Below are 24,722 nucleotides of genomic sequence, written 5' to 3' on the forward strand. Positions count from 1 at the left end.
AAATGTTAAATAAAAATGTATGTTTTAAATACAACAAACAGTACCAAAAAAAGGAAAATGAACTGAAAATGAACTCACCTTAAAGCCATTCAAGATGTAGTATTTTTCTTCATCAGAACAGATTTGGAGAAATTTTGCAATACATCTTTTGCTCACCAGTGGATCCTCTGCAGTGAATGGGTGCCGTCAGAATAAGTGTTCAAATCATTGATAAAATCAGTAATTCACAAATTATCTATACAGTTCTATTTGTTTAACATCTTGTGTTTGAAAAAACAAATCCACCATTAAGGCATTTTAACTTTTTTGGACTGTTTTCACTTGTAAATAGTGGTTGATTTCTGCATTTTTCTCTCCTGATTCAGACCATATGACTTTTTTCACTAGAGAAAGCAATATTGCTTATAGAAAATATATCTACATTTAAAAACGCCTTTGATGCAGTATTTCACAAGATGTTAACTGATGTTCTGGAGCGGTCTGGATTACTTGTGGATTATTTAATATGTCTATTGTGATATTTTTATCAGCTCATTCTGACGGCACCCGTTCACTGCAGAGGATCCAATGGCAGGCAAGTGATGTAATGCTAAATTTCTCAAAATCTGTTCTTACAAGGAAACAAACTCATCCACATCAAGGATGACCTGAGGGTGAGTCAATTTTCAGCAAATTTGCATACTGGTTTGCAGCACAAATGCCTTTATGTTAGTCATTCTACGAGTTGTTTACATACAGCGGCTAATAATGAAGCGGAAGTCTCGCACACTCACAGGAAATCGCTTGCTTCTGCGTTGAAAAATAAAGTGAATACTGATATATTTTAATAATAGTTCATTACTATAAAGTATAATAAATTAAATAGAATTAGGCTACTGTGATTCAATTAACATGTTTAATCGACAGCCCTAATTTGCTTTTCGGGCATTCAAACATCATCTCGAGCGCATGGCTAATGTAACACTGCCACAGAAGGAGAGAATCACAAGGTCGCGTCCTTGAAAATCCAATGCACTGTTCTCCCAGTTATTGAGCCCTGATTCTGACACTTTCTGTTGCTCCAGTGGGGAACTGAGATGGTATCGCTCACTTCCCCGAGACAGCAGTGGATCACTGTCCTGCTCTCCATCCCCCACTAAACCAGTCTCATCGCGAAACAGAGCATCTGATCTGTGTTTCGCTCAGATCTAGCGCTCACCAGAGAAGTACTGTTCTTCCTTTGGTGAAACCAAGCAGAGATGGCTTGTGAAGGAGTGCTGGCAGAACACACCAAAGGCTGAAATGACGTTTATGGCAGCTACACTTTGTCTCCGCACTGGAGCTGATGCTTCGAAAGAATTCCACTCATAGCTGCTTGATGTCATCGAGCCCTGCTGGCGAATCAAAGCCTGGCTAAGCCTCAGCTTATTTGCATACAAATTGACCAGCTGATCCCTGTCGCTCTGACAATGCAGCCAAGGTACACCCAGACAGCAAGCCTTGCTAATTACAGTGTGATCCCGTTATATTAATGCAAAATTGATCCTTAAGTAGGGTATGAAACCTGATGATGAATTTTGCCCTTATTGTAGGCTCTTGTGAAACTTTACTTTAAAGTTACCCAGTGTGTTATGAATTTTAATTGCGCGTCAGGACTTGCTGAATCACTCCGCATCCGAACAGCTCCTGCAAAGATGATACGTTTTTATTTAGGTTTGTTCACACTCCAGGAGGAATACTCATGGTATCTGCATAGTGTCTTTTCGCTATCCAAATGAATTAAATAAATAAAATAAATAAATTATGAACGCTTGCCTTTTGGTTTTTAATAATGTGCAATGCAGTGACTTGGATCTCCAATTACACACTGACCCCTAGTGGTCATTTTAAAGCTTCAACGTATTATTAAATTATCTTCCATTTGCTCTCCAGGGGTAATTTTGAATATTACAGCTAATGGACTAGAGACATTGATAAGCAAATAAATCAGAGCTTTCTAATCCAAGTTATTAAATGTGCGTATGGCTAAGCATGTAGCACAAATTACAAAATAATTTATCTCAAAATATTAAATATCCATTGGAATCAGGTGAGTTTAACCTGTTAAATGTCACCCCGTCCCGTATACGGGACGCCTACGTTGACTATACTATATTACAATCAAATCTAATCTAATCTTGACAAACTATATATCGTTGGAAAGGTCTAAGACTCCCAAATATATATTATACCAATATTTTTTGTTAAAAATTATGTAGGAAAAGTAATAGATGAATTTATGATAAGAGTGCACCCTCAGAAATCTACATTACAAAAGGAGCTTTGACCTTTGTTTAAAAATAAGACTTCCTCGTTGCCTTTTTCTCTATCACATTTTAGAAATCATCAGAAGTTATATATCACTTGAAAACATAAAATCTCAAAATTCATCCTTCAAAACCCATTTTAAAATCAGACATTGCATTACCATGTAAATGGCACATCAAAATCATGTTACAAAATGTTTTCAGTCATGAATTATAAAAAAATATGTTTGTATCATGCACATTCAAGTCTATCTTCAAAAACGTGAGTGACAGTTAACAGGTTTAAACAAAAAAAGAAAAAAGAAAAGAAGAAGAAGGAAAAAAGACATTGGATTGACTTGATTGTCGAGATTCTGTATTTTCAATGTGGTCCACGGGGTGGCGTTATTTGGGATATACATTTGACTGCAGTACATACGGTATGAAAAACACCAACAGTGAACAAAACTGATATGCTGTTTAATCGTTTCAACAAGAAAAACAACAAAAAATACAGGACAAAATAATGGAATTCCACAATGTCTCAGAATACAAAAAGTTCACTGTAGACACATGCAGTACAGCGCTGATGAAAATAATTTTCTGGTGGTATGAAAAGGGATTCAAAGGGGTTGATGCAAGTTTAAGCATATGAGCCACACCACGAGTCTATTTTTGTCTATTTTTGTCTAACAGCTGACAAAATGTTTGCATGTGAAAACATCCTGGGCGCCGGGGGTGTGGGGTACAGTTCATGAGGTTGAGCTCAAGGCACCACAACAATGCGCATGGTGTTGGTGTAGCCAGATCCTGGACGCCAGCCTGTGACAACGATGATAACGTCGCCAGACTTGAAGTACTTCCGGGCTTTGCCTGAAAATCAAAATGGAAGATGGAAATAATAACTCTAGTACAAAGGGCTATGGTTTAAGCGTCTGATATGTGATTATCAAACAGTCTTCATCCCATCTAAAACCCATGTTTTATATTAAAGGCAGGGTCGGTGATTTGGTTCAAAAACATTTTTTGTTATGGTGATTGAAAGTCTAAATGTATTTATATTCTCTGTGGAAGATGTAGGACCATAAAATGTTCGTCCAATTATATTCCTCGGTCCGAGGGCTACGATAGGCTGAACTACCTGCCTGTCAACATACTTATTTGCATACTTCCACACACCCCATTCAAGCAAACTTATCATACTTGGCGTAAATAATCTTTAAAGGCCTGTTTACACCAAAAATGCTTACTATATTAGCATGCACACCAACGTTCAGTGGATCAAAAAAAAAAAAAATTCAGCATGCATCTGTTAGTGTGCCACACTAGATGAAGTGCTAGACTTCTCTAGATGTCTCATTACCCATCTCCAGGGCGAAGCTGACACGTAGATCCACATCCTCAGCCCAGACATCATTAGCAGGCTTGGTGTAGAGGATGGGGGTGACCCCGCGATACAGGTGCAGCTGCCGGGCTGTCTGGCCGTTACGGGTCACCGCCATGATAGGAGCACGTGGCCTGTATCTGGACAGCAGCTGGGCAGACCTGAGGAGACAAAGACAGGATGAGACAAAATATTAGAACAGAATTATTATAGAACTAATAATAATAATAAGAGTTAATTCAGAGCATAATGGAATAATTTTGACAATGGACAAAATAAAAAATAAGTATATAAATATAACTTTTTAAAAACGTTTAAAGTTTTATTTTACATTAATAATTGGCTTAGGATAATGTGTACAGTCACATGATCGCATTTAATTTGGCTTCCTACCAAATACATAAAAAGTTGGAGTCATTTTAATAAGTGACTGAGGTTCGTAAGAGGCATAAAACTAACATAGTTATGCATCAAAACTGTCAAATATATCATTTAGCTGCCATTATGCAAAATACATAACAATATACTGATGCAACTGACCAATCAGAATCAAGTATTCCAGACATACATGCAATAAATAGATAACATGCAAATGCTAGCTTGAAATTGTATTTGCTCTGGTTGGAGTGAGCAAGAAAAACGTACTCCTGCATACAAGCCCCAGTGAGGGTGCACGTTTGCCTCTCTGCAACCTACTGTGGGACAAGTGAATAAGGAGTTTAAAGTAGCCTATGAAATGTCAAGGTTCAGGCCTGCAAAGGTCAGACTGTCTCGCTCGGAGCAACGAGATGCATTTCGATCAGCCACAGGGCAAAACGCATAATATATGAGAGTGAAGGAGAGACAGTGAGAAAATGCAGCTAACTCTACACAAATGATCAAATTAAGTATTAAATATATTCTAAACTGGCATAAGAAGATGTGCATCTTACAGTGCATACTGTACATATGTTCTCATGTACACGACACTGAGTAGAGGTCACTGTACCTAATATTAGAACCAAGTGTGTGTGTGTGTGTAAATGCCACTGTAAGCCTTTAGGGTTATTGAGAGCGTCTCTGACCTGCCAGTCTTGGTGAGCACAATGATAGCACTGGCACAGCACTTGAAGGAAGCTTCCACTGAACCAATGGCCACGGACTCAGTGGGGTCACGGGTCAGATGGGTGATACGGCGAAGCTCTTCAAATAACTGCCTGTGGAACATAGCAGCCTCGGCTTCACGGGCGATCTGACGCAACATGAAGAAATGAGGAAACAAGAACCTTCTTATTGTATTGCCATCGTATATATCACAGTATTACCATCTGATAACATCACTGATAACAACACTCCTTATTATGATGGAAGCTCTATTATGTTTGACAATGATTAAAAAAAAACTTTGCTGATAGTGAGAGAAGATGTGTTGCAGGTTCTCAAAAACATGCGAGAACCTTCAGGCCAACCAAGATGAATTTGTTTCTTCATGTGGACAGTTTTGGAGAAATTTAGCTTTACGTCACTTCCTCTGACGTAAAGTGGGTGCCGTCAGAATGAATGAGTGCCGTCAGAATGAAAGTCTAAACAGCTGAACAACACAAGTTATCCACAAGTAATCTACATCATGACAGTCTATGAATTGACAGTTAACAGTCTATCAATTAACAACTTTAAGCTGAAAGAAATGATTTGAAATTAAAATTTATTAATGATGTTTCTTACAAACACAGAACATTTCACTTCACAAGACGTTAATTGATGGACTGGAGTCGTGTGGATTACTGTGATGTTTTTATCAGCTGTTTGGACTCTCATTCTGACGGCACCCATCCACTGCAAAGGATCCATTGGTGAGCAAGTGACTGTATATTATTAAGAATTATATAATTTTAAAGTCTATTATTTCCATAATAACTACTCTTTTTAAACAGTACAATTACAGCAATAGCATTAGTATTTAGCTAGTGTTTAATTCTGTTAGATGTGTTTTTGGAGTTCTATGATGAGATTACATGAATGTTCTGCTTAGGCGGTCTCGATGGTACCTGGTGCTGCGTGCGCACAGACTCTAGAGGGTATTCACCCTTTGCGGTCTCTCCGCTCAGCATGATACAGTCGGCACCGTCGAGCACGGCATTGGCCACGTCGCTGCTCTCGGCACGGGTGGGGCGGGGCTTCTTGATCATGCTCTCCAGCATCTGTCAGTCAAAGAGACAGTCAGTTCATGCTGACTGAACTGAGCCAGCTCATTCGCTTCTGCATGGTATCTGTACTAACCTGTGTGGCGCAGATGATTGGTTTACCAATCCTGTTGCACCGGCCAATCATCATCTTCTGAGCCAAGAACACCTTCTCCGTTGGGATCTCGATACCCAGATCTCCACGGGCGACCATGATACCATCGCTAGCCTCCAGGATCTCATCAAATCTACACAAATAAAGAAGTGCAAATAAAGAAATTCTGTAAGATATAATTATTTGTTTATTATTTGTTACATTTTGATTTATATTATCACTCACTTGCGCACACCCTCATGGTTCTCCAGCTTGCTGATGATCTTGATGTCCTTGCCTTTCTCTCCGAGCACCTTCCTGACTGCATGCACATCAGCAGCTTTGCGGATGAAGGAGGCAAAAACCATGTCGACGTTCTGCTCCACACCGAACTGAAGGTCCTGAATGTCCTTCTCAGACACTGCGGGCAGGTCAACACTGGCCCCGGGCAGATTCACTCCTTTCTTGCTGCCCAACATGCCTCCGTTCTGAATCTCACAGTTCAGGAAATCAGAACCTGGAACAGTGATGTTTTAAGGGGCTTGAAAATATGATGTGGGTAAGATAAGAGCGATTCACTGAACTTGAACTTGGACCTCACCGATTTCCTTAACCTTGAGTGAAATGAGGCCATCGTCTACGAAAACAAGGCTGTCCTGCTGCACCACCTTTGTGATGTTCTTGTAGTCCAGCCACAGCATGTTCTCATCGCAGTTGTCCTTGAAGTTGTCATCCAGAGTGAGCTTGATCATGTTACCTTTAACGAGCTTGACCTCCTCAGTGCCACTCTGAAGAAACCACATTCAGGAGAAATAAGACAAGCTCTAAAACAGAGTTTCTAATTTTAAAAAGGACCTCAGAAAACAAGACGCTGTCATTACGCCCTTAATGAGTCCAGTCCTGATCTCAGGGCCTTTGGTGTCCAGAGCAATGGCCACAGGTCGGTACTCAATGCTGCCAGCTCCAAAACTCTCAGTGGCTTCACGAACATTCTTGATGGTCTCAGCATGGTACTGCATAGAAAGGTTATTTACAGCGAAATTGAGTGTGCAATATTTAAATGTTTTAAATATTAACTGTAAATGAGCATAAGATAATGTAATCTAAATGTACAAACAGGGCAAATAAGCAGGAATATGAAAAATTTACAAAAGTGGCTAATACTGAATAATTGTAATAAAATTTTATAAATTCTATTCTATTATTTCTTGTAATTCAAGATCTCAAGCCAACTCAACTTCATCATTTCATCAATGTATGGGACCATTTTTGTCCTTTAGAAACATTAAAAACTGTTTTTAGACTATTTTTTCTTCTTTGTTCTGCTTGTACGCTGATTCTTGCTCTCAGAATGAAGTTTCATCGATTGGCAGCGTGAGCTCTGAGACCTGTAAAACTACTGAACACGATGGTGCGAAGTCAAAAGAACAAAGTGAACATGTCTTTTTGCTGTAAAGTCTTCAGCTCAGTCGACGTGATAGTCTCTGTCCTGTCTGTCCAATCGCAGACACGAGGCAGAGACTGAGAGTATATATATAGAATCAGAGAGAGATTAGAGAGAGACAGGTTATGTTTCCAGTGACTCACAGCAACATTTGACTGCTTCTCTTCTCAAACTGTTCGTTTCAGTGAATAAACATTACTTATCCGACAGCTTTGCTCATAGTTAAGTCAAAATTTTGGCTGTTGTCTCTCTGATTACAGACCGTTTGTAAGCAAATAACAAGACAGTCACTTCACAACCATATCACAACATGTATAAAGCGTCACAATGTTATATTAATAATAAAAAAGTGAATTATTCAAATGAGTAACAAATATAATTTACAGTTCAATCAAATAAAAGGATAGTGTTGTATTGTTACAGATTACGAATTTCAGATAAGAAAGGATTAAATCTTAAATATGGTGAATTTATAGTGATCTTGTCACACACCTGGACTCATTTAATGTGTTTTTGCCCGTGACCCAGTTTCTGTCTTTCCGTGTTTGATTAGTTCCCAGGTGTGTCCATTATCTTCCTCATGTGTTCCATGTCCCTGTTAAGTTAATGATTCCATCCACCTGTGTTTCCCCAATTATCTGTTGCACATAAGCCTTGTCCTTCAGTTCTGTTTTGTCGGGTCTTCTCACTTGTGCTCACTTGCTACTTACGTGTGTCTACCTCTGTGCTCCATGTTGGATATCCCCTGTGTTGGATATATTAAAAACCTTATTCCGTTTATCCTCGACTCCGTATTCCTTCAGGCAGCGTAAAACCGTGACAGAAGACCCGACCTAAAGAAGAAAATAGAAAACTGCGTGTTTTTTTTCCTCCGTTTTGTTTTTGTGTTTTCAAAGTCTTTTTGTTTCTTAGTGTCTATGGATCCCCTCTATCGTCCCGAATTCCTCATCCTCCTGCTGAAGCAGGAAGGACGTTCTCTCGAGGACCATACCAGACAGTTTTCCCTATTAGCTAATGCCACCAGCTACCCGGACGGCGCGCTCTGCACCTTCTACAACACCAGCCTGAACTCCAAATGCAGAGCGTTGTCGTCCGAAGATGGTCCTCGAGAGGATTTCGCCGCATTCGTGGAGTGGACTCTGGCGAGAAATGGGTCACCTCTCACCGTCTGCCCCATAGAGGACCTCGCCAGCCCCACTCCCGACCCAGAGATCAGCCAGCCACCATCACGCCACACGGAGCCAGAGCCCACCGCAGCCGCAGAGCCCGAGCCATCCACTGTCAGGGAACAGGATCTCGAGAGCACGACTGACCAGGTGTGTGAGCCGGCAACACCGTGCATCGTGGGAGTCCTCGTGGAGATCGAGGGCGTGGAGGAAAGCCCTGCCCACACTCCTGCGACTGAGGGTGAGCTGTATGCAGTCTCTGAAGATCATATGGAGCAAGTTCTGGATCTGATGGACTGGTCTATGGAGGTAATCCCTAATTTTCCTGTTTCCCCGCTGGTTCCGTCCAGCCCTGATTCCCCTGTATACCCTCTCAGTCTCCCACTCCTACCTCCTCCAGTCATTTCCTCTGCTCCATTTCCGCTGGTTCCGCCCAGCCCTGAGTTTTCTGTTTCTCCGCTGGTTACGCCCAGCCCTGAGTTTTCTGTTTCTCCGCTGGTTACGCCCAGCCCTGAGTTTCCTGTGTCTCCGCTGGTTCCGCCCAGCCCTGAGTTTTCTGTTTCTCCGCTGGTTACGCCCAGCCCTGAGTTTTCTGTTTCTCCGCTGGTTACGCCCAGCCCTGAGTTTTCTGTTTCTCCGCTGGTTACGCCCAGCCCTGAGTTTTCTGTTTCTCCGCTGGTTACGCCCAGCCCTGAGTTTTCTGTTTCTCCGCTGGTTCCGCCCAGCCCTGAGTTTCCTGTATCTCCGCTGGTTCCGCCCAGCTCTGAATCTTCTGTGTCTCCGCTGGTTCCGCCCAGCTCTGAATCTTCTGTGTCTCCGCTGGTTCCGCCCAGCTCTGAATCTTCTGTGTCTCCGCTGGTTCCGCCCAGCTCTGAATCTTCTGTGTCTCCGCTGGTTCCGCCCAGCTCTGAATTTTCTGTGTCTCCGCTGGTTCCGCCCAGCCATGATTTTTCTGTTTCTCCGCTGGTTCCGCCCAGCTCTGAATCTTCTGTGTTTCCTGTATTCCCTCCCAGCCTCCCTCTCCCGCCTCCTCCCAAACCTGCTGGTCCCTCTACTCCTCTTTCGCTGGTTCCGTCCAGTCCTGATCCTCCTGTCCTTCCTCCCATCCTTCTCCTCTCTCCTCCTCCTAGACCAGCCAGTTCCTCGTCATCCCTGCTGGTGCCAGTCAGTCCCGCAGCTCACCCTCAGTCCGCGCCATCGGGGCGCGGTGGTTCGCCGCTGGACTGCCAGTCTCCAGCTCCGCCTTGGCGTGTTAAGGCCCTGTCTCCGCCTCCAGCCTCCGAGCCCTGGACTCCTCCTCGGTCCTTCGACCCAGCGGCTCCGCCTTGGCTCTTAGCTCCCTCGTCTCCACCGTGGCCTGTCATCCCACCTGCTCCACCGGGCTCCCTCGTCCCTCCGGCTCCACCTTGGTCAGTCGTCGACCATCCGCCGACTCGGGACTCCACTCCTCTGGTTCCACCTCGTCACTCCATCCCTCCGGCTCTGTCAGGCTCCTCCTTCCCTCCAGTTCCACCTCCATCCTCGGTCACTCCGGCTCCACAGCGGTCTGCCAGGACCCCGCCTCTGCCTTGGTCGCCTGAGCCTTCAGCTCCACCTAGGCCCTCCGGATCCTCGACGTCACCCTGGCTCTGCGGCTGTGCTGCTCCATCTTGGGCTCCTCACCCACCGGTGCAGTCTCCGCCTGTCGGCCCCCTGGTGTCGTCGACCCTTCCTTCTCCATGGCTCCTCCCGCCGTCGACCCCACCTTGGATCTCCGTCCTGGCTGGTCTCTGGTGGACCATCTGGCTCCTCCTGCTCCTGTCTCCTCCCTGGCTCCTTCCTCCGTCGTCTCCTCCCTGGCTCCTCCTTCTGTGGTCCCTGTCTGCTGGCCCCCTCCTGGAAGTCCGTCCTCCACCGGAACCTCCTCCCAAGTTCCCACCTACGTCTCCCCCTGTTGTTTCTACGGTGCGAGGACGCACCTACCGGGAGGGGGGAGTACTGTCACACACCTGGACTCATTTAATGTGTTTTTGCCCGTGACCCAGTTTCTGTCTTTCCGTGTTTGATTAGTTCCCAGGTGTGTCCATTATCTTCCTCATGTGTTCCATGTCCCTGTTAAGTTAATGATTCCATCCACCTGTGTTTCCCCAATTATCTGTTGCACATAAGCCTTGTCCTTCAGTTCTGTTTTGTCGGGTCTTCTCACTTGTGCTCACTTGTGCTCACTTGTGCTCACTTGCTACTTACGTGTGTCTACCTCTGTGCTCCATGTTGGATATCCCCTGTGTTGGATATATTAAAAACCTTATTCCGTTTATCCTCGACTCCGTATTCCTTCAGGCAGCGTAAAACCGTGACAGATCTCAGGTTCAAATAAATATCAGTATTAACAAATATTAAAATAGTATTCATGTTAGTAATAATTATACGATGATAAATAGGATGATAAAATAAATAAATTATTTTTCATGCAAATAAAATAAATAATAAATGCATGTTTATAAAGTGTATATTATATATTATAATAAAACTAAATATTTAAAATATTTTATAACAAAGTAGAATATTTTAAATTAAGTTTTGCTAAACTAAAAAGATTAAGTAATTCCATTATTTTTTTAATAAATACCTTGAAATGTAAACTGTAAATTTCTTATGTACATAAAGGTGAAAATAAAATACATTTAAACAAATACACATTTTTATAGTAAATTATATGTAAATTTCCTTTCAATAAACTAAACAGTTTAATAAATAATCCATAATTGAAAAAAAAATGCCAGATGTGCCTCATGTTTTTAATTTACAATACAATGTACGTATAGTATTAATTAAAAAAAAATCAAAAATTTTATATTTTAATCTTGATTTTCTACTTTAAAAGCAGTTTTAGTTTTAAAAGAAACTAACCTGTCTCATAACCACATGATGGTGCTTAGTAATGCTCACTGGAAATCTCAATGAACTGTGTGCTTATATTTACTTGTTATATACAAGAAGAGAGTTTGTTAATGATGAACATGACCTATCGACCTTCTCAATCCTCCAGACAGAAATATCTACAGCATCACTTCATGATAGCATGCTTAATATAGTAATCAGTGGCAATGGTGCCATGCAAAAAAAAGGTAAAAAGCCATGACTTTTAAAGGGGGGAGGTCAGCACAGTCTAAGCTTAAGCCCATGGTGACTCTTCTCAATGTATCGACCAAACAGATTAGAGTGACTAACAAGATCAGCTTACAATTTCTGACATTTGAAGAGGCACGAGGGAAATACCCCTATAATGGAGGATCTACGATGGTCAGGATGTCAAGGCTGGCTAAGGGGATGAAGAACTTTTTGAAGAATTATTGCAAGATTATTAGACTGCTTGATGATATAAGAATCCATTTGTGCACCATTTCAGCTGAGGTTAATGAGCTGCTGACGGAATATGTTCAAGAACGGATGAGATCGTGTACCTCGTGAGTTCCATGGGAGAAGTTCATACGGGCGACGTTCATGCCGGACTTGATCATCTCCTTCAGTGTCTCCACAGATCGGGAGGCAGGTCCTGCATTAAAATAAAACAGAATATTGAAAACTTTTTAACAGACAATTTGCATTAAAGGAATTGTTCGTCCAAAACGAAAAAGAGTGTGTTTCTTCATTGTATCAGATTTGGAGTAATGTAGCATTACATCACTTGCTCACCAATGCATCCTCTGCAATGAATGGGTGCCGTCAGAATGAGAGTCCAAATGGCTGATAAAAACATCCATATAATCCACAAGTAATTCAGACATCTCCAGTCTATCAGTTAATGTCTTGTGAAGCAGTAAGTTGCATGTTTTAAATAAACTGTTGCCTCTGGCTAAAGTAGGAGTCATCTGTTCATAATAATGCTTTCTCCAGTCTGAATCAGTAGAGAAATATGCACAAGTCAAGCACTGCCAAATCAGTAAACAAAATACATATATATATACAGTATGTTGGTGGATTTTGTTGTGAGAGGACAACAGGACACTTTTTCAATGGGGGAAGTGATATTAAAGATTATGGATTAGTATTTTGACCAAAAATTTTTAAAACTTAAAAGGTTTTAAGTTAAAATGCCTTATTGATGAATTTGTTTCTTACAAACAAACAGATTTTCACTTCACAAGACATCAACTCATAGACTGGAGACGTCTGAATTACTTTTCTTTTGAATCACTATTAATTATTGTGATGTTTTTATCAGCTGTTTGGACTCTCATTCTAACGGCACCCATTCACTGCAGAGGATCCACTGGTGAGCAAGTGATGTAATGCTACATTTCTACAAAACTGTTCCAATGAAGAAACAAACTCATCTTCATCTTGGCCTGTGGGTGAGTAAATGTTCAGCAAATTTTCATTTTTGTATGAACTGTTTCTTTAAGTTTGTAGTTCACGGACCGATCGTGCAGACGATGCCTGTGTTGCGAGACACAGTAGGCTCAGAGTCGATGTCCAGCAGGCACAGGTGCTCCAGGAAGGTTTCTGCCATTGCAGCAGGCATCTGCTGCGTTTGAATGAAGGTAGAACCCGTAGTCTTTGTCTGAGACATGGCTGGAGTTGTGTCTGCGACTGCTAGAAAAGTCCTGGAAGAAATTTGGACAAAGCAGGTTTACATGATTATGCAAGAACAGTGATTATTTTGAGCTTTTAACTATCTTCAGGCCTTTGGAAACACATTTGACTTTCTTTTTGCACACAAAAGGTCATGATGTCAAAGATACAAAGATTTCCCAACAAAACGAATGCCCTTTTGAAAAAAGCCCACTTTAGCATTTAAAAAAAATAATAATAATAAGTATTATGGAAACAATAAACTTTAAAGTAATATACTTAAGTGCAAACTGAATGGAAAGTTTTTCGACACTTAACTGTATGTTAATTGCAATGAAATTAAAATGTATTACACTTTAAATTTATATTAAAATCAAGTAATTGAACTTAACAGTGCCTTTTGGACCCACTTAAGTAGGACTTAAGCACATCTCTATATGTCATTTCTTTTGTCTTTGAAATATGGTTAAAGTTAACTGCTTAATGTACTGACAAGCATTCATTATAAACTTAAATATAATTGCATTTCTATTAAATTCTATTAGAAATTTGATTAGATTTTGTAATTACACATTTGCAATGATAAAATTACACTTATATAAAATATATCAGCTTTAAATATAAAAACAAATAACAAACTACAGTTCAAATTATCATCCAGCATTAAATGTTTAGTATGTTAGTCAAAATAAATGTACCTCTTTAAAGCACAATAAAAAATATTAAAAAGTACTTTAAAGTAAAAGTAAAATGAATGACATAATTACAAAGTATTTTTTAAAGTGTACTTGTGTTTATAAAGTGTAACTCTTTAAGTACACTTTTTATTTCATTAATTTTGCAGTTATAGTTTTTAATATACTTTTAAGATTTAAAGTACACTACAAGTGCATATTCAATGCAATTAATCACACTTGCTTTTCACAAGGCTGAACATGATTTAAATTTGATTCTGATCCTTGCACAAAGCTATCCTATGGTTTCACATGGTTCACAAGAGTACATTAGAGCCGTTGGCAGCACTGCCTGAGCCAGAAAGGAAGAGTGTGTTTAAATGCATGACTGAACACACTCACACACATCACACACACATTCCAGCAAACTGTGATCTCAGGGTGAAAAGTCAACTTGTCAAACTAATAAAATATAGTGTATAAATATAAGAAGAACTATCATGTCAGTAAACACCAAAACATGCTTGAGTTTTAACTAAACTGATTTTGGTTAATGAACTAAATGCAAAAATTAATAAGTTTAAGCTTCAATTTTCGACAGAAAATGACATTGTAACTTTGTAATTAAGTGGATAATTATATATATATATATATATATATATATATATATATATATATATATATATATATATATATATAACATAATATATATATATAACGTTATATTTCTAAAAACATTTAAGGAATGGTCCCAATATACGTTTATTTTAGCAACAAAAAAAAGAGTCTCCAAACATCTAAAGCGTGCTTTCAGTTCGGAATAGTTAACGTTTAAATGTTTAAATGATCTGTTGAGTTCACTGCCTTATAAACTTACCTCAGAAGATGAGCGCCTGCGGGAACTTCTGCTCTCTTCCGCCGCCACTGTCTGAACTTATCCAGTCTGAACTGACCGGCACTACTTCCCTCAGCCCAGCGTGTTCCTCCGACATTCAGACAGGTTCTGAACAGTTCTTTTTAATAATATTAATTACGAGTGTAACTACACACGTATTCGTGTTACGCATGTGTGTAACTTACCGAACAATTAAATGGTTGTTTTAACCACTGCATGAGTGGAACGTATATATATATATATATATATATATATATATATATATATATATATATATATATATATAATTGATAAGAAACAAAGTCCTGTCTTTCAAGTTAAGTCCATTTTTCTCCCACCAGCAAATTCAAACAATAACTGCCGTTTTGACGCACGTTGATATGGCGCGACAGACCTCAGTTCAAACTGTAGCTCGATCATCCCTTCCTCTTTACTAGTTAGTCGAAATAAACATGATTGAACATCTTACGTTTTATGTAATCAATCAAATCAGTGTTTCAGATGCCGAAAGACAAAAATAAAATAAAAATGTCACGTAGCATTTTCCTTTAATTTCATTCGTAGCAAGAGAATTTTAATTGTAAAACAAGTAAATTTAATTTGTTCAGTAAACCAATATTTAATATTAAAACAGCAATTTAATGTTTAGTTTTCCCCCGATATACCGAAACCGTACCTACTGTGACTCAAAACCGAGGTACATACCAATCCGTCATGTTTTTTTACAAATGTATGATATATATTGGGGACTGTTTCACTTGGCAAATGTTTTTTTTTTTTACTTCAGCCAATAAAAAACCACCTGCAGATTCATGGGAACTAGATACATTGAATGAAGGACTGAGTGTGAATTGTTTCATTTTGGGAATTAATGAACAAAAAAAAAGTTACAAACAATTTCTTGTATGAAAACAGATTTCCATATTGTAATATTTTAATTTGGCATTCCATTTGGTTAAAATGTTGTACGATTCAGTTTCACTCCGCACTGTTTACAGTAGAACAGTTGGCCAACATATGACTTTCCCAAACGCTCTCAACACTCCTTCATGTCATTTCATAAATACCAGCCATTACAGGCATCTGGAGAACTAATAATAGCTCAAGGCCTACAGCTGAAACTTTGATGCCAATGATAGAAGTGCTGCTTCTGTTTGATATGTTGCCTGTATGCCATTTCCACAGACTAGGAAAGGTCAGATCATCTGACGCTTTGCATATACATCCAAATAATGTTTGTCATAATTAGTCTGCCATTAAATTCACTACACATATTTACCCTTCAATGTGCAAACTAGAAAGTATTTCTCGTGTTGCAGACATGACCTTTAAAAATGCATAGCTTTCTGTCTAACATTAGGCTGTACAGTTCCGCCCCCTAGCTATCATATTTTAAATGTTGAATGAAAAATGTTGGTTGCTATGTAAATCATGATGCTTCTTGGTTGTCTGTCTTCTTGATTCACTTCTAGGGAGGCTGTAACTCCATTTCTGTCCTCTGGTACAGTATGTTCTCCATGTCAAAGGGCACATCTCAAGGAAGCCCTTGACAAGTGACAAGGTTGGACCTGAAACATGTATAATGTGGTAAATTAATATGAAAATAAAAATTTATTATTATTATTCTATTAAATATTATACAATTATAATTGTCAGAAAGATTTGCATTCTTTAAGAACATTCTGTGGTAAAATCAGATTTTTATTTTCTTTTATTAATTTCTCTTAGAGACACAAAGCGTGCTTCTCATTTCTTATTAGTGCATCCTCAACGTTTCCTTTCCTCGCTTCCTTTCTTAGCTCTTAATTCCGCCCCCTTAGGATGCAAGGGAAAGATACACCTGTGTACCCTCGCTCATAACTTACATGGGCTAAATAATAGGTTATTTAAACATCCTGCTCTCAATGCACACCATACTATTAATCTACATCTCCAGGAGCCAGCACTGTTCTTGTACTGAAGTTATCTTCTCTATACTCTGTTTGACACATCCTCTCGTCTTTTGTATCTCCAGACATTGGGAGATTAGGTTTGTTGAGCTAAATTTAGATCATTTGCTTTCAATTGAAGTTCACTTGTCTCTGGGGCATATGCAGGCACAAATGTGCCGTTTTATACATCCCACTAAGAACTGATATTAGACAAATTATTGAGGCATTCACGGTAATTCATTTTATTTAACTATTTTATAAATTATTTATTTATTTATTTGATTATTTAATAGCTATATAATTATTTACTAAAACACTGAATTATTTAAATGTATTTTCCTTCGATTTTAGGATTTGACTAGTATTACTGCTTCTTAATCCCTTTGTCAATTATGTTATGGAATGAAAATAAAATATATTGGTTGAAATTTGCATTTAAAAAAGTATCCAAGATAATAAAAACCGTATGCATAAGAAAAATATCCATATAAACTGGCTTAAAAATATTTGAGCACTTAAGCCACACATAAAATGTATAAATGTCATTGCATTGGAAAAATTATAAAACCCATTGACAGTTCGTAATGTACACAGTGACGTTATGCAGTTTTTGGGTGGGTGCTAATGCTACATCTACAGTACCTGCATTAGTCTAGGATGAACATTACCGGGTGCCTGAAGCCAGGATATTGTGTCTGAGATCACAAAAATGGCATAACTTGAATATTATAAAAGCAATTATTTTGGTACGATCTGTATTGCAAAGATGTATATCTAAAGAAAACACCCTTAGTGTTATGTGAACATGATACAAATGGGATGGTTCCAGCTGTCGGGAGGCTAAGTTATTGTGTGTTCATGATCTCCTTTGCTCTGTACCTTTTCCTTATATATGGGCTCACTTCATCTCTCACACGGTCTCCACCAACATCCATCTCTTTCAGATGTCCTGTGTTGTTCCCCACCCACTGAAATGACTAAATGATGAGGTACTGTCACAAAGCAACCTATTTTTATCCACTCAAAGTTCTTGTTAAAATGGTAAATTATGAAAATGAGTTTGTTGAAAGCTTAACATACCTGAAACAGGATGTTTTTCTTGAGAAATGAGGCCCATCAGGACAATTCATCTAAATGCTTTAGAATCTACCAAGATGTAATGCTTGCCTATAATTCATTTTAAGTGTAACACACAATGCCTAGTGATTTGCCTTAAGGAATAAAACAAAATACAAATCACAACAGAATAGAACAATTGAACAGAACACAATTCAAAAGATCCAAATATGATATAATACAACAATATAAAATAGAGCATAAAATAACAGAACAGAACGCAAAATAATAAAATAGAATGCAGCGCACCACAAAAGAACAGAATAGAATAGAACACAGAATAATATTAAGCTCGCCACAAAATAACAAAATGCAAATAGAATGGAGCACAACAGAATAAAACAGAAATTACCACCACACAAAAGAACGGCACAGAATAAAATTCAAGTTAAAACAAAAGAGTAGCATAGAAACAAAGCACAGCTCAACATAACAGGCTATAACACAACAGAATAGAACTTAACATAAAAGAACAGAAATGAAATAAAACAGTAGATTATAACTCAACTTGAAACAGAAAATCAAAATCGATGAGAACACATAATGGAATTCAACTCACCACAAAAGAATATAATAGAGCACAGCATAAAAAAAATGAATAGAATAAAACTAAATAGAAAACAACACTGAAAAGATAAATATAATTGGTAACAGAATGTAGAATAGAAAACAAAACTCAACACAATAGACTAGAGCAAAACAGAACATAATTTAACACACCATAAAACAGGGATAGGTAACTCCGGTCCTACAGGGCCACTATCCTGCAGGGTATAGCTTCAGCCCTCATAAAAACTCACCTGCCTGTCTCTATCTAGTAATCCCGAAAACACTGATTGCCTTGTTCAGGTGTGTTTAATTACGGTTGGAGCTAAACTCTGCAGGATAGTGGCCCTCCAGGACCGGAGTTGCCTATCCCTGCCATAAAAGAACACTGTTGGAAAAACAATAGAATAGAACTCAACATAATTCAAAAGAACAAAACAGACAAGAATGGAATTCAACTCCCCACAATAGAATAGGTTAGAACACACTATAAAAAAACAGCAGATCCACCCTGTATTAAATGAATGACACACACAGCGAGTCAGGCGATGTATAACACAGAATGCATTAAGAGATGAAGATATCAGGTCAGGGACACGCAGGGAGTTGAATTTGATCTTCTGTTCCATGATCTACCAGGCATGTCTTTTTGCTCACCCCTCCCCTCCTCGTGCTACTAGCACACTGGCTGTCAGCTGCCGGTCTCATGACCAGAACGGCACGCACTGAGCATGCCCGGCCTGTCAAGTGTTGTCAGGGAGAAAGAAGACAGTGGAGACAGAGAGAAAAGCAACCCATGAGAGGAGCCAGATGAGAAACAGGGATGGCTAGACAATATGGATGCACGTTTCTAATTAAGATTCTTTGTGTCAGCTGACTCACTCAAGAGGTAAGACTGGAATTTTCTATTATAATGCAGAATTAACACAAATGTAATTGAACTAGTTTAATATTTTATGGATTCTTGTGCACATATTATGTTTTATTCAGTTCATATTTTTGTTAATTTATTGTTTAAATAAATTCTTAGAGAATCCAACAGGTGTGCAGGGTAATTACAGGTCAAACAACATCTGTAAAGAAAAGATATTTAATGTTCACTTTTAATAATTAAGTTTAAATCTGTAAAAAAAAAAAAAAAATGCTACACTTAAAATCTAATTAAATTCACCACATCAAATACAGACATGCAGTTATTTAAAGTGCATTATAAGTGTTTCGTAATTTGCGGCACATGGAGCATCAATATGTGGTGAAACAAATGAACTCTAAATGGACGTTTAATGACTTGCCTCTCTTGCATTGTGTTGTCGCAGGTTATCATGGAGACGACTTTGCGAATAGACTCCAGGAAATGAGCGCAACCCTTCTGTCAGCTTTGTTCAACCTGTGATGACTTCCCAAACCAGCCTAGCCTAACCACACTTAGCTTGAATGGATCAATGTGGCAGAGGAAACTCACTAGAGCAGCAACTATGAACAGTTTGGTATGAAAATCACACATGCTAAACATTATCCAATGAACTGCAAGCAATAATGTGCCTTGACAGACAACATAAGCACCAAGCTGATGATCTAAGATGCAGGCTGCCCTACTGACACAGTAACCTGTTGAGTACAGACTAACTCATAAGGGCTAATCAGTGCTTAAGGGATAGTTCACCCAAAAATCTAAATTATGTCATTAATAACTCAACCTCATGTCGTTCCAAACCAGTAAGACCTCCATTTATCTTCGAAACACAGTTTAAGATGTTTTAGATTTAGTCCGAGAGCTCTCAGTCCCTCCATTGAAGCTGTGTGTACGGTATACTGTCCATGTCCAGAAAGGTAAGAAAAACATCATCAAAGTAGTCCATGTGACATCAGAGGGTCAGTTAGAATATTTTGAAGCATTTTGGGCCAAAAATAGCAAAAACTATGACTTTATTCAGCATTGTCTTCTCTTCCGTGTCTGTTGTGAGAGAGAGTTCAAAACAAAGCAGTTTGTGATATCCGGTTCATTTGAATAATTCGATGTAACCGGATCTTTTTGAACCAGTTCACCAAATCAAACTGAATCATTTTAAATGGTTCTCGTCTCTAATACACATTAATCCACAAATGACTTAGATTGTTAGCTTTTTTAACGTGACTGACACTCCCTCTGAGTTCAAACAAACCAATATCCCGGAGTAATTCATGCACTCAAACAGTACACTGACTGAACTGCTGTGAAGAGAGAACTGAAGATGAACACCGAGCCGAGCCAGATGATGAACGAAAGATTGACTCATTCTTTGAGATGAAGAGATGAAGTTATATTTCTTGTGATTAAGGTAATTTACAGAATAATTACACAATAAATGTATATTAAAATAAACAGTTACCTTTATATTTGAAAGAGGAGCTCCTCGCAAAGGTATTAAAAAAAATTTAATCCTTGCCTTGTAAATACCATGATATTTTAATAATATGATAATCATTCTGTATGATATACAGTATATATCCTAATATTATTGATACTGGCAGATTACTTTTTTTAAGGAACTGGTTTGTTTGACTAAAGAGAGAGTTCACTTAAAATGAATGTATTCCTTTTTTTGTGCACTATTAATGTAAAGTTAAGTAATTTTGTATTTCTCTCAACAGTAATAACTTCCAAAGATCTACAGAAACATGGAAATATTTGGGTTTGCACGATTTCTGATCTGGTCTGCACATGCTTCTTTTTTGTGTGAGTATTTTTTACACTTTATCGCTTGACTTATTACAAATTCTGCATATTTTGGCTGTTTTGTCTATCTTTCCTCAGGTACAAGGATGGCCAGGTAGGAGATGCTAACATCAACACACAGGATGTCCAGATACAGAAAGAGATTTTGCGGGTGACTGTGGGACAGTCAACCTAACTGACCCGTTTCATCACTGTGACGCTTTGAGAAAGTTTACAAGGGAACATATGAACTGAATATGGGAAAGATTTACCTCAAACTAGGTTTTTTTGATGATGCTAGCATCCAGTCAAGTTTATCTTTACGTTGAAACAAGGGAAACCCGTTTTGTAACTTTTTTGATAAAAATTTTATTAATTTATTTCTCATTTAATCTCTACATCATGTTCACTGCTTTAGATTTTGTTTTTTACGTCATGAAAAAAGTGACAAATTATTGTTGAATTTACAGCGGTTGAAAAGGTGTAATTTCTATTTTGCCCACTGGGGGTCTCTATTGCTCTATAACAGAATTAAAAATGGCATAAAAATAATTTTGGTTTGAGTATATAAGCTTATAATTGTATAAACCTGCCATTGTAAAGTGTTTACATCTACCATTATGGACAATTCCGCATTATTATGTACTGTTTGTTTACTAATGCAGTCTATCCATCAGTTCATTTTCATGGGAATGTTGCCAGTTACTTGTCTTGGATCCTAACCTCTGAACATGAAATGTTAACAAGTTTAAGTGCTTGTTAGAAGGCACCAAACTTGAAGGCATCGAGTTCTCGTTTACTTTTCAGAAGCTTCAACTGGAGAAGACTACCAATAAAAGACGCATTACAGGTGAGAAATGTAACATATGATTGTGTCGATGTCGAAAAACTAATCTAAAGGAGGGTCATGGTTTCATACGGCCTATATTTGTTTGTCGGCAATTAATTTAGAGCATGTTATGAATGAGTTACTTTGTAAATGATGCCAGAATACTGGATGTATTGTGACCAAATGATCCCACAATGACAGTAAAACTAAAGTGACCTGCATTACGAAGACCTCTCAACAGCCCTAACAATGAAAACAGGATATAAAGGGATTAAACAGTGTCTTAATTAAAATCTAAACCTGCCAAAATGTTACTATGAGTGGCTGGTGTATAGGCTACCCTAGAAATATAATTAATTTTATATAAACAGAAGATGTCAATGGAAAGTCCCCATAATGGTGTTAAATGCCTGTGCGCGCACATGGGTCTATTGTCATTCTGTTATCTGTCACGACCCCTACAAAAATTAATAGTGTGTTGAATCCCGGAGTCCCAAAGGAGGTTTCGACTTCTCGGTTTAGCCAGCGGGTCTGTTCTCCTCTGAAGCAGAAACACGTAATAATTCATAACAGTGCGCTACATCCACATGAGGCCCGCATCTGCTCCAAGACCCCTACACTTCCTTCTCCCATTTTACATTATATTTTAAATAAATGTAAATTATGGAACTATAAATAAATGTATGTAAAATAAATATCTGGAAATATTTATATATGAAATTATAAATATATATATATATATATATATATATATATATATATATATATATATATATATATATATATATATATATATATATATATATATATATATATTCATCAATAGTGTGTGCAATATATAATTATATAATTCTAATTATATAATTCTAATTGTATAACATATTTTCTTTTTATTTATATATTTGTATAATATTTATGACATTGCATTTACTATTGTTTATATATTATGTACTATTTATTATTATTTATTATATTAATAAGTTAAAATATTAATACAAATGTTGTATTTAGTTAACAATATCAGCAAACTTTTATATATATGTATTACATTATTTTAATATATTTAATATATAATTGTAATATATAATAATTTATTAAATTTTATATTTTAAATATTTATGACAATTACAATAACTATTATACTATATATATATGATATTAATAAATACAAATAATTAAGAAAAATGTATAAATATATAATATATATAATGTATAATATATAAATACATACTTTATGATGCTTACAATAGTCATTTAACATTGTAAATACATTAATAAGGTCCTATACAAAATTGATTTAAATCAGACATAAACGTAACACTCATTTTATGAAAAAATTTAAATAAAAAACTATTTATGTCACATAAAATATACTTGTTCCCTGTTCTTGTTTTAAAGTGCAATATTTTGTTAGCTTTAATTTGTCGATTATCCACTCTGACTAAATTGCTTCTTCCTAGGCTAAATGTTGTTTTGATTTACGAAAGCGGTTTTGTATGATAATGTGCGTATGATTTTTCTCCATCATTTACTCTAAAGTGCATCAGTTGTTCTTCTAGTCGACGGGAAATTGGATTTATGCTCAGCACATCTTTCATTAATGTAGACATCACTACTTTGCTTAAATGATCCACTTTCTCTTCTCTTTTCTTTGACTCTCTCTACCCTTGGCTGAACGTGCTTATTATCTTTCTCTGGAAACATTTGAATGCTTTGACCCTCACAAATGTTTTACAAGTGCAGATCACGGCTGAACACACCTCAGTACAGCCCGGCTCGAGTCGTTCTGACAGCCTCAGCATAAAGTGTTCAAAGAGCACTCGGTCCGAGCCGTGAGGGAGAACTGTTCCAGAATGCAAGTGAGGCATGAAGGAGCCCTTTTCCAGGTTTTCATCAGCGAGAAAATTACCCGGGCAGTTTTCAAGCTTGCATATTTCTCGCTACAGAGGAACTTGCAGTTACAGTTTGTTTTTGAAATGCTCTTGACTGCTGCACAATTTATCCTTCCACAGCAGCGGACGTGAAGCAAAAAGTGATTCCTTTTTTTGTAAGCGAGATTGCCTCCTTAACCAAAGTTCTCAGTGAAGCCCTACTCAGTCTCCTCACACCATTAAACAAACTTCATTCTGACTTCATTTCCCTCGGGGTGTTGCAATCTGCAGAGCTCCTCTTTGAGACCTAATTTCCCTTTAATTAAATTAGTAAGACTTCCAAAGAAATGTGCCAGAGAGGCCCTGCGGCTGGGTTTCTGTTGTCGGGCAGATAACGGCTGTGAGAGTGTGTCGTCTATGGAGATTGATAAAGTCATTGAAACAGTAATTGTCAACATGCTGGCTTTTATCTGTTCTGGGAGCTTACTAAACAAGAGCGTCTGGTTGGCAGTGCACTTGAAAGGCCCAGTTTTACCAGCAGATCTGTAACCGGTCCTATAACATCACTGAAGCGTCCACTCGTCAGATAAATACACTCCAGATCATTTATACACTGTAAAAAAAAAAAAAAAAAAAATAGTGGTAGATAAACATTAAAAAGTAATAAACATTATTACTTTTATTATACATTATAATACATTTTCACTATTAATTATATTTATAAATAGCTTTTTTTAAGCAAAAGTAAAATGTATATATATTTTTAAATATTATATTTAATTCTAAATGATAATGTCATTTTTAAATGTAAACATACTTGACATGAAAATGTATTTCATTTATTAAATTACAAGTATTTTATTTTAATACTTATTCAATTAAAATGTACAGTTATTTATACTTTTTTGTATAAATTAGTAATGTAAATATTGTTAAAATAGTTTTTTTACGATTAAACATTATGAATTATTTTATATGAAATATAATTTCTAAATTCTAAATATTTAATAATATTTAATAATCTTATAACTATTTATATTGAACCGTTTTTTAATTCAAGGTATTTTTCTTTTTGTTATCAATCATGCACATTTTTG

The 24,722-nt window shown here is 37.6% G+C and overlaps 1 protein-coding gene and 2 long non-coding RNA genes across 4 annotated transcripts; 1 reads left to right on the top strand and 2 right to left on the bottom strand.

Moving 5' to 3' along the window:
- Positions 1–2,723: 2,723 nt before the first annotated feature.
- Positions 2,724–14,737, bottom strand: LOC127947487 (pyruvate kinase PKM-like). The gene is made up of 11 exons (XM_052544647.1): positions 14,620–14,737; positions 12,916–13,100; positions 11,958–12,049; positions 6,786–6,917; positions 6,506–6,692; positions 6,151–6,421; positions 5,908–6,058; positions 5,676–5,828; positions 4,713–4,879; positions 3,628–3,809; positions 2,724–3,137 (listed from the first exon to the last, which is right to left on the bottom strand). Exons 2-11 carry the CDS (start codon positions 13,064–13,066, stop codon positions 3,031–3,033), a joined length of 1,593 nt encoding a protein of 530 aa, XP_052400607.1. The 5' UTR covers positions 13,067–13,100; positions 14,620–14,737; the 3' UTR covers positions 2,724–3,030.
- An 822-nt stretch (positions 14,738–15,559) lies between these two features.
- On the bottom strand, positions 15,560–18,462 carry LOC127947365 (uncharacterized). 2 transcript variants are annotated; one of them, XR_008151280.1, is made up of 4 exons: positions 18,405–18,462; positions 17,649–17,779; positions 17,448–17,545; positions 15,560–16,205 (listed from the first exon to the last, which is right to left on the bottom strand). It is a non-coding gene; the product is annotated as an uncharacterized LOC127947365 (long non-coding RNA). The 2 variants fall into 2 exon arrangements; XR_008151279.1 differs by lacking the exon at positions 18,405–18,462 and having other exon boundaries at positions 17,649–17,823.
- Positions 18,463–18,560: 98 nt separating this feature from the next.
- Positions 18,561–21,474, top strand: LOC127947366 (uncharacterized). The gene is made up of 4 exons (XR_008151281.1): positions 18,561–19,119; positions 19,547–19,717; positions 20,862–20,946; positions 21,025–21,474. It is a non-coding gene; the product is annotated as an uncharacterized LOC127947366 (long non-coding RNA).
- Positions 21,475–24,722: the final 3,248 nt, after the last annotated feature.

This window comes from Carassius gibelio, chromosome A25, assembly GCF_023724105.1.
Source record: "Carassius gibelio isolate Cgi1373 ecotype wild population from Czech Republic chromosome A25, carGib1.2-hapl.c, whole genome shotgun sequence".
Lineage (NCBI taxonomy): Eukaryota > Metazoa > Chordata > Actinopteri > Cypriniformes > Cyprinidae > Carassius > Carassius gibelio.